The following is an 11,154-nucleotide window of genomic DNA, read 5'->3' on the forward strand; positions in this document are numbered from 1 at the left end:
GGGAGGATGTGAAAGGTGAAATCTCCTGAAGAGGTGTAGTGAGTGACAGACCAAAATAAGAAGCTGCCAGAAAACAGAGTCCAAATTGTTTTCTCCTTGATTGTATTCTTCCTCACCAATACTCACCGGCCAAACACATGAACCTAGCTCCCCGCAAATTAAGGCCTGTACCTTCTCTGCAAGTAAAGTTGAACCCGATTCCCGGAAAGTCATACCAGTAGCATTTTCAATTTTAATGGAAACTACAGTAGCTTATACTTTGAATCGCGAACCATACGAAATTCTCGTATAATTCGGTAACAACAAACAAATGCAAAAGAAAAATATCGTTGAAACAACTGAATGCAAACTGTTGAAGAAAAAGGTGAAATGGTAAAGAAGCACAATCAATAACAGTAGCCATATGCGAAAAAAACATCTAAAAGAAGTTGTAGCAATCGAGAATGTGAGGACTGAGCGGGAATAGCAGAGGGAGCTAGCTGCGCCAATATAGGTGGAGAGTAGTCACAAGATATGAACATATTCAAAAATGGCGCGAAATTGATGGGGTATATGGACTGGTGAACTGACCATAAAACATTGTTAGCGATGCTTAGAGGACAAAAGAAGAAAGATATAGCTTTGAGTGAAGGGAGGCAAGACTGTATAGGAAGAAAAGTTCTCACACTACTTTCCAGTTCCACAATACTTTCACCCTCTGAGTTCTAGACTAGCTAGTGTACCACAGACTCAAATATAACATATGGCTTTAGTTTATGAAAAAGTTCAACAAGCATTCATGCACCATGAGGCAAATGAATCTTGTAGTTTAACGAATTGGCTGATGAGGGAAGGAATAGTCCCACCAGATCCAATTGGCTGATACACTCCTAGCTTGTTAAAAAAATGTCACATCCCTTGAAGGCCAATCATAAAGCTGGGTAGACCAAAACAACTGGGGCAAAGTGTCTTGCTCAAGGATACAATAGCGTGATGCAAGCCAGCCACAAACTCACGACCACCCAAGTACAAGTAGACTCAGGAAGCCATTGAGTCATGCTGCTCCCATTACTAGCTTGTATCATAACCAAATTAAATCTGTGTTTAAATTGGCATGTTATACTGTCTTATTTTAAGCTTTTTTTTTCAATGTAACGCCACATTGTCTAGTTATTAATGAGTGTACTCTTGCACTGCAACTATAGTTGCTTAGAAGGTATTAACTTATTCTTATGAACATTGTGGAAAATCCATACTGAGCAGTGATCTGTGCATCACATCCAGAGAGAGCAATGCTTATCTTCTGAGCTTTAGCAATTTGCTGCATTGTCCAGTACACCATCATGAGATATGATTGGTGATATCCCATTATTCTTGTCCAAGCACATGCTTAGAAATCATATATGCTTGACAGTTTACATCACCTGTTTACTCAGACCATTAGAGTAGTATGATATGGTAAATTTCACTGATTCAGCACATCCAGTACTTGGTAAAAGTAATAAAATAACATATTGTGAATTTTGCTTCTAGATCCTTGTGGATTTTTTCTGGTGATTGAGAACTACATACCACTGTTCAGCCAAGTTATTAGCTATACTTTGAGCTAAGGTGCTGGTGAGAGGTAAACTCTGGCCCACTGAAGTGTTAATAACAATCTTCTCATAACAATTGCCACTATTAGTACCAAAGAAGGATTGGGCACTATCCAGAACTATCTGTTGAAGTGTAGAGCTTTCAGTTTTCTGTGAGTATTTTCCATTATGTAGTCATTTTTGCTCTTAACAGGACAAATGGTACAGTGCCTGCACCATCCTTCCCAATGCAGGCATAGCCAGTAGAACTGCTTTCCCATGCTGATTGTAATGTGATCCTTTCTGAAGTCCTTTGGTCCTTATATCACACAAATTTCAAAATATTTCCTACTTCAAGAGCCTCAGGATTTTGGTTCCATGGTTGCTTAAGTTGTGATAGTGATAAAATAAACTTTTTCACACCTCTAACTGATCATACATATGTAGATTTTCTTTGTATATCCATGTTGTATTCACCACACTATGGTGATCATGCTTTAGCCTCAGGTATAGGACACAGAACCAAGACTTGTCAAGGACAAGTCATTACTAATGCATAAACAAAAAATGACTGGAATACCTATTAACAATCGTTATTCCACCTTAAACATGTAAAGAGTAGTGCATCTATCATTGGGAAGTACCATATAGTGTTAATAATATGATGCAAACCCAAAAAAGCATGAACATATTTCACAAATGTAGGGAGGTCCTGTTCGTAACTGCAGCAATCTTCAATCGATCAACTGATGCTAAGTTACCATTTCCTTTTTTAAGTTTCTATTCCTTTCAAATTTAAATTTCAGTTCAATTTAATTAACCTAGTTTTATTAGATCCAGCTTAATTCCATATCTTGCCTGTGCTGATAACAAATTATATGTGAAAACTTGGTGATATACATTATATTTTTATTCTAACGTGGCCAACTTTTTTTACATATTTTCACAAATCTCTAGTTATTAGTAGAAACCTAGCTATCTGTTTCTCTAAGAATCCTATACCTTGATTGCCATTCATGTAAACACTATGTTAATAACAGTATTGGGATAGAAGTGTGGATGTTATATTTTGCTGCTTAGGCACCATTTGATAGTGAGTAAATTCCTGGCATTAATCAGTTTTTTACCAATACTTGCCATTAGCTATTAGCATAATACTCCTATTTTTCTTTAACTTTTTATTATTGGGATGTCAGTTATATTAAAAACATTCTTCACATTGCTGTCAAACACAATCACCCATAAAAGCAAAATTCACCAATCTTAGTAATTGTTTATCACTGTAGTTTCAAATTCAAGGCACCATAAGAAGAAATGCCTTGCATTATGAGTGGAAAAAAAGAGTGGTTTAAGAGCTACAGCTCATCTATAAAATCCAGTGGATAATAAGTGTGCTGGCTTCCAGTTCTAAACTTCTGGATTTGTTAACTGAATTGAATAATAATTTGATACAATACTTATAATAAAACTAAAATCACTTAAGTATATTTGTCTGTTTTGAACTTTATTGCTAATTCATGGATCGTAAACCAACATAGTAATTAAATGATTTTGGAGGAAATACTTTCTTCATCAAAGGTAATGATGCACCTAATTCATGTACACAGTTACTCAAGTTATTCTTAAAGAATAAGTTCAATTAGGGAGAATCTCGTAAACCTGAGATAAAGTGTTTGAAGACAGCAAAAAAGACTAGAAAGCAAATCTCCTAGCTTCTACTGAGTTTTTGGTATTTTGGAGTATAAAAATTACAAATTACATTTGATACAAAGATTACATCCTTTAATTTAAAAGCACACTTTATTAACCTTAAAATTAATTTTTAGATAAAAGTTTTTTAACTTGTATGTAATTGAAATAAACATTAACTTTAGAATAAAAGACAAAATGCTTTCTAAAATTTATAAGTTTTATTAGTCTTAGAAAAAAAACTCGTATCAAGCCTACTGTTGTCTTTCTCCCTACCACAGATTTTTGTTTACATCAAAAGAAAACAAACTTGGCTGCAATTCAGTGCTCTTTCACTTTCAAGTATGGTAAGCATTATGAGGAGAAGTGATTAATATGAACATCATCATCAGCACCTGTACACCACTGTTGGCAATTTTGAAAACTGACAGAAAGATGTATTTTCTTGTGGCATGTAAACCTTTTGTCACCAGATAAAAAAAAAAGAGAGAGATTAATTGTCTACTGTAAAACAGTGATATGAAGTGATTTTCTGTTTTGTTTTTCATCAATGGGTAAAATAATTAAAAGTGAGTAGAAAAGAATTTAACTGGGCCTGTCCCATTTTAGAAATAGACAGGAATAAGTCTGAGTACTAATTTTTAATTTATCTGTCAAATGTTGACACCTATATAATACTTATTTTCTAGTGATTTTTAACATCGTAACTCTATTGTTATTACCACATGATGAAATAAATTGTATCAGACATGTGACTCTTTAGAAAAGAAATCCTCGAAAATTTGGCCCAGGTCACAATTTTTACATGCTAAAATGCATTTTTGGATACATTCAAAAGAAATGTGCATGCTATATCTTCATTTTTTCCTAATCTAATACACCTCTTTCTCCTAACCATTCCCACCGAAACTTACTTTTAACAGGTTTATTCATGTCTTTAAGCATTCAACAACAACCACTTGGTTACTCTTTCCAGAAATTTTTTTATTTATAAAAGATGTATGATTTGCTGCTTCATAATAAAATACAAAAACTGGATGATCCTTTGTTGTTAACTAGGTTTTTTATCCAGTTTTTCCAATAAGCAGAACTTTGTATTTTAATTTTCTTTCAATTATTTCTATGGCCATATCAAATATTTTTAATCCACTATTTTATGTTCCTCAGAATTTTTTACAGTCACACCCAAAACATCCCAAAGTAGTTGGAAAACACAAACATCTTGAGGAAAATTTGCTCTCACTGATTATTTTAATACAACTCCTAACTAACTATCAATTTTGTAAAAAGTATGTAATACCTGCCATCAAAATGGAGTTCTATAGAAAAATAAATTCTTTAAACATTGTTTAGCTTTCCAACAATTAATAAAAACAAAAGATATACAAAACTCAAAGTTTATTTTCATATTACTTACCCTTATATATTTATGCATTTTTGTGTACATAAAACTAGTTAACTGACAGAACATTTTGTTTGATTCTTTTATGCTTTGTTTGTTTGTAGTTAAGCACAAAGCTATTTGTGCTTTTCCCACCATGGGTATCAAAACCTGGTTTCTAGCTTTATAAGCCCACTTTAAGATTTTTGTAAATGAAGTGAAGTAAAAAAAAAAATTACATTCTACCCCTTCTCTGCAAATACAAAATCCTAAGGATTTAGGTAAAATGAACTACTACTATGTCTTGTAAAGTAACCATTTGGGACTTTTTTACAATATTAAGGTAAATATATCAAAATAGATGTTGAAAACTGCATGCAATCAAAGGGAAATAGCAAAAATCTCAGCAGACTTTAGCTTACAAGCAAAATTAACAAGTACTTGATTCCACTCTGGATCAAACATCCACACATAACATTATCCAGTCAAGTTTCAAATATAAGATAACTTCATTATATTCGAAATTTACTTTTTAAACAGTTTGAATAGAAAAAGATGTACATATATTACAAAAATCATCTGAATATATAATTTGTACTTTTTAAACATGTAAACATTTTCTTGAAATAAGATTTTTAATTGTATGTAAGTGCATGATATAAAAGTTAACTGATCAAACTGAAATGCTCCCTTCACGAAATTTTGTTTTACCAATAAGTACATTGATAAGTACACATCTGCCTTGCTGATATACATGTCTTGCTTCTTCAAAAAGTTTTGTTTCTTCTCCATGATGAGCATCAAACATTACCATTCCTTTTGCACCAAACCCTTCAACAACTTGATGATATGGTGTGTACTGAAAAAATATGAACATAATAAGAGAGACAAACCATTAACAAATCATTAAAATATTAACTAAAATAAATAATAAGACCATTGGCTTAAATTAATATAATTTTGGTACATACTAGTTATATGTTATAATAACGTCACAGATCCTTTTCTTGATAAGTAACTTCTATGAATTATGTTAAAAATCACATTACTTAATATTTTTTCTGGAACAGAGGTATATATATATATATATATATATATGCATATAATTTAAGAACAACAAAGGACCCGTTGGTCCATCTAAGCAATTATACCTAACTTTAAAGTAAAAATTAAACACTCAAAGCCAGCCCATATTGATCATATATTCACCAAGCCTATCCTTAAACTCCCTTAAATTAACTGCATCCACCATATCTGAAGGCAATCCATTCCAATAGCCAATCATCCTGTGAGAAAATAAAGCTATCTTAGCTGAAGATGACATCTATCCTGCTAAAATTTATATCAGTCCCCAGTCTTTACCCCTCCTCTGAACCCTTTCCAACAGTTCAATGACCTTCCAAAGATAAGGAACTCAAGACTGAACACAGTATTCCAAATGTGGCATAACCAATAACCTACACAATGACTTATAACCTCTTTAAGATTTGTATTCAATAGTTCTGTAGATACAACCTAAAATTATGTTTGCTCTGCCACTAGCACTTGCTTCGTTAGTTCAAGAGACTGATCAACCAGAACACCTAGATCCTTTTCTTCCATAACACTGTTAAGGTTATTTCCATCAATATTATACTCATAATTTAAATTGTGATATCCCATATGCATTATCTTGTATTTATTATAACTAAAAGATATTTTCTGAAGACATTTAACAAGTTTGAGTGAAAAGAATCAAAATAAGTGCACAATTATTATTACTATTTAGATGTGTGTGTATACACCTATCCATACTTTTGATACTGTAATATATAACTATACTAAGATCTCTGAACAATACTCAAATAAATATCTGTACACACGTACATTATTACTGTCTCACATAACACACTGTATTCAATTTACTAGTGTTAAAACTGATGTTTGATCCACAGTTGACTGTCTCAAAAGCATTATAGTACTTACTTATATATCTATATATATATGTGTGTATGTACATTTTCTTTTTTTTTGGGGTAGGGGGGTATGTGTTTACAATTATCAGTTCATTATATTTAATTGAAAACGAAATTTCTTTTTAAATCATATATTTTATCAAATTATCTCAGCTTATTTGTTTGTTAAACCTTCCAACCAGGTCTCCAAAAATACAGCCGCCAGATCGCCACTGATGATCAGAAATCTCTAGCTGGCAACTACCCTTCTGTCCATTTATGTTCAATTATTTCTCTGCAGAGTGTTTGATTTTGTGAAGAAAGTAATTTTCACTATGCACTTAGTGTTGCCAATGCAGTGATCAATTAAGAATGATTCTGTCGATCAGGCTTAGTGAAAAAACCCCACCAAAATATGAACAAGATTCCAATGCAAAGCAACACAAATTTTAAAACCAAGCAGTTGATATCAGTGGCATGTTTAGTGAACAGTCTTGCTGTTTGTCCAGGCAACATTCATTTTGTTTAGTGAGTAGCTCAGTAAAAGGTAGTACTTCTGACTGGACATGGTAGTTTCAAAAGCTGCACCAAAACTCAGGCTTATCATAGACAGCCTACCACACATGCACATAATTTAGCAAAAATGTAGATGTAAGTTGGTTTTCATCTTGAAGTGTCTTATGAAAATTGATTATCTTTTGTCAATACTGAGCATCTTTTTCAGTTTATTTATTTTTGTTAATAGGATAATTTGTTTTAAATCATGAGTGCACATCAGAAGAGCATACTTTTGTAATTTTAAAATACAGACAATTGCATTTTAAATAAGGCACTTGAAAAAGACAAGTCACCAGAAAAGCAGTTGATACAACATGAATTACCTCAAAGTAGTATTGTGTGAAAAAGAAAACTTAGTAGTGCAAGTGCAACAGAAGAATGAAAGTAGGCTTTCATAAGCTAGAAGAAAATTCAAGCAAAAATGGTATGAGGAATTTATATGCTTAACATGTGAAGATAATACTGCAGGGTGCCAAGTATGCTCAAAATATAATGATATCTCAGATTAAAGCTCTAAGCTTGTTCAAGGTTTCCAAGGGGCCTTTCAAATTAGAAGCTTTTAGACTACTCAACCAATCACAAATAAACTATACATCACATAAACTTGCTGTAGAAAAACTGGAATGTACACCAGTGTGTCAGAAAAAGATGGATGCAAATATGTTTAAACATCTGGAGCAGCTTTTCAACCCTGCATATTATGTAGCAAAATATAATAAAACATTTACACATTATGAGAATCTTATTCTGTTGTTGAAGAAATTTGATGTTGACATCAAACTTGAACAATATCAGAATAACATGCAATGCAGAGTTTATATCACACATTACACATATAATAAGGAAGGAGCTACTCACTGAAATCAAGGAATGTATTCACGCAGCTATTCTCATAGATGGGTCAAATGATAAGTCAACAGAAAAATAGCTAATTACTTATGTTTGATAAATAAAAGTTAAGAAAATCAAAAAAATATTTTTCATCAATTATTCCTCTTCAATCATGTACTACAGAAGGTTACTACAAGGCTTGAGATGAAGAAATGAGAAAACTTGGAATTGAATGGTTAAAAGGAAATTCGTTGGTGGGACTTGATAGGAAAAGAAAATGGACTGACTGCTAAAGTGAAAAGAAACATCGCAGATTTAGCTCAACATTATGTAGCACACAAATTAAATTTGAGTATTTTAAGTTCTGTGAATCACATGAAGTACTTAGATGAATCAGATCAAGTTGTCAAGAAATTGTATAAATTTTACCTGAATTCACCCAAGAGATTGAGGCAGTTAGGACTTTTGGCAAATGCTTTAAAAATTTCAGTATTTACATCAAATTCTGTGGATTTACAGTAAGGTTGGAGCTCTTACTGCTGTTGTGAAAAACTATAGCACAGTAGTAGTTCACTTAGAGAATATAAATAATGACAAAAGAGAAGATGCTGTCTAGCTAAAGGAATTTTGAAAAAGATGAAATGTTTCAAGTTTGCTCTAACTTTGCATTTTCTATTTGATTTTTTTTGCATTTTAAAAAAAGTTTCTTTGGCATTTCAGAAGGGAAAATTTACTTCTCAGTCAAGTTGAGGTTCACATAAAATTAGCCCTAAATAAAACTGAAAACTTGCAATCCAACCGCAGATAAAATGAAACTCATTTTATATATACAACTGATATTAATGGAAAGTACAATGAAATTCAACTTTCAAACATCAATGATGCAAAGTTTGATTCAGTAAAGGATAGAATCATCAATGATGAGATGAAATATCTTTAGGAACAGTTTGTACAATAAGAAAATGAGGTGGTAAAATCTTTTGTTAGTGTTTGATACTTTTATTTGGGCTCAAGGTAAGCTTGAAGACAGTGGGAAAGACAAAATTGAATTCCTTGCCCAGTACTTTCAAAGATAGCTTTTATCACAGAAAAACATTTCATGAGAGAGTAAAATGAAATCTCTTATTAATGAATGAATGGTTAGAGCTCAAAGTTTTGGAACAGGACTTTAAGATTGAAAAATTGATTGAAAAGACATTCTCTATGCAAGACAGATTTCCTGTTCTTAGCTATTGTAGCAGTTTTATCAACAGCCATAGGTGAATGTGGTTTTAGACATATGAATTTAGTTAAGAATAATAACTGAACACATCTGGAGGAATCACAACTTAAATGATCTGATGATGATTCACCTCAATGGACCTGAGCTTCAAAACTATCAGCAACAAAAAGCTGTTGATAGTTGGTTTTTTGGAACCAAAACATCAAGACACACTCAAATGCATATGAGATGAATATTGCCAGACAAAGAATATGAAGAACCACATCCAAAGCACATTAAGCTGTCATGATTGGTTTATAATAAATCTTTTTAATGTAACATGAGACATTTTGTTTCCCTATTTAAAGTGGCTACTAGAAAAATTTGCTGGTGACCAAATTAAAAAAATTTTTTGAGCCCTTCTACAAACTGTACAATATTCCATCACAAACCTATTAAAAATATATTCTTGGGCTAATTGGTCAAGCTCTTTTAAAGGATGTCCCTTCTTCAAAATACTTCAAAACAAAGCTATTGGACACTTTACTGCTCTGGCAAATAGAACAATTATTTACTAAGATTTGTATGGCAATTTCTCTGGGTAAATGTCAAATGAACAGTTTCTGGCCCCTTCTGTGCTTCTTCAACATGTCTATCAAAGTAAACCAATACTTCACCAACTTGAACAACTCAGCAACATTGCTCATAAAAGTTTCAGTAAACCATGGTTAATATTTTTGCTTCTAAGTAAATTTCAAGGTGATAAATCTTAACTACAGAATAAAAACAAGAAATTAATGATGGCAGTCTTTTTTAACTACCAAGTTGTTTTATATCTTAATATTTCATTAGGTTAAAAAATTTCATACAACTTGCAAATTAAGTACTTGAAAATTACACACTTCTAGATCACAGGCTGTGCTTGTTCCAAACATTGGCACTTGTTCTCTTGCAATTTGTGACCAGCATGCATCATTTCCCACAACAGCCATAACTGGTACCTTAAATAAATTAAAAACAAAACACGACAAAATAAACATATTCTACAGAATATTTAGTTTCAACTGAAAAACTAAGCTAAACTATCAGTTTCATAAGTAGTATTTAATAATAGAAGATAACATAAACAATTAAGGATGTTATTCAAAATACATTTTCTCCATAACTGCTGGAAGTAAAGGCAATGGCAAGTTCTCACTAACAAACAAGTTTAAAGTGTTTTTAATACAGTTTTTCTTCCTTGATCAACTAGTTTAATTTTTTTTTTCTAAAAGGGAAGAAAAATAATTCTGGTATATACAAACAGAAAACAATTTGTACAATATGTGAGAATCAAATTTACACTTTTAGTCAACGACTGAGAAACAAGACATATTTTGTATTCTAAAGTACTAGTCTGTAATTTTTATTAATACAGTTTAAACTCCAAAATACTTGTAAGTTTTTTTTAAGTTTATGTGGACATGAGATTTTAATATTATCAATTCAGACAAAATTTCATGTGTTTTGGAAATAAATTAACTAGAAATGGAAAAAAACAAGTTAAAACAAATATATATAAGAATATTATACCTGAAGGCTGCATGTTCAGGCCAAAAACATTTTGGGACTTTTCAGACAAATACAAGAAAAAATTAATAAACAATTAAAAGAGAAAAAAAGTTTCAACTTTCAGAGATCTTGCCTTCTTCATCCAGAAAAAATGAGACTAGTATCTTTGAACCATTTTTTATTTTCCTTCCATCTTAGAAAAAACATTAAAATATGGGTTATCATCATAAATCCTTTAACTAAAAAATTTACAATTTAGAAATTGGTATAAGATGACATTAGATTTCTTGAAAGTCAACTTATACTTCCTTAAGATAAAAGCATGGCAAATGCATGTCAAAATATTTTAACATACCAATAACAATTTGCTAGGAATCACTTTTCCAATGTAAACTAGAATAGTTGGATATATATATATATATATATACTTATTTTTTTACATGTACCACTCAGTTT

General features: G+C 31.6%; 1 protein-coding gene across 1 annotated transcript in view; it reads right to left on the reverse strand.

Annotated features, from left to right (window-relative positions):
* Window positions 1–4,205: 4,205 nt before the first annotated feature.
* Window positions 4,206–11,154, reverse strand: part of LOC106471786 (acetolactate synthase-like protein) — a 65,702-nt gene continuing 58,753 nt past the window's right edge. The window contains exons 7-8 of the mRNA XM_013932408.2: window positions 10,050–10,148; window positions 4,206–5,482 (exon numbers count right to left, since the gene is read on the reverse strand). Of these exons, the coding sequence (XP_013787862.2) occupies window positions 5,297–5,482; window positions 10,050–10,148 (285 nt within the window). The 3' untranslated portion in view covers window positions 4,206–5,296. The remainder of the gene's footprint in view (window positions 5,483–10,049; window positions 10,149–11,154) is intronic.

This window comes from Limulus polyphemus, unplaced genomic scaffold (assembly GCF_000517525.1).
Source record: "Limulus polyphemus unplaced genomic scaffold, Limulus_polyphemus-2.1.2 Scaffold4856, whole genome shotgun sequence".
Taxonomy (NCBI): domain Eukaryota; kingdom Metazoa; phylum Arthropoda; class Merostomata; order Xiphosura; family Limulidae; genus Limulus; species Limulus polyphemus.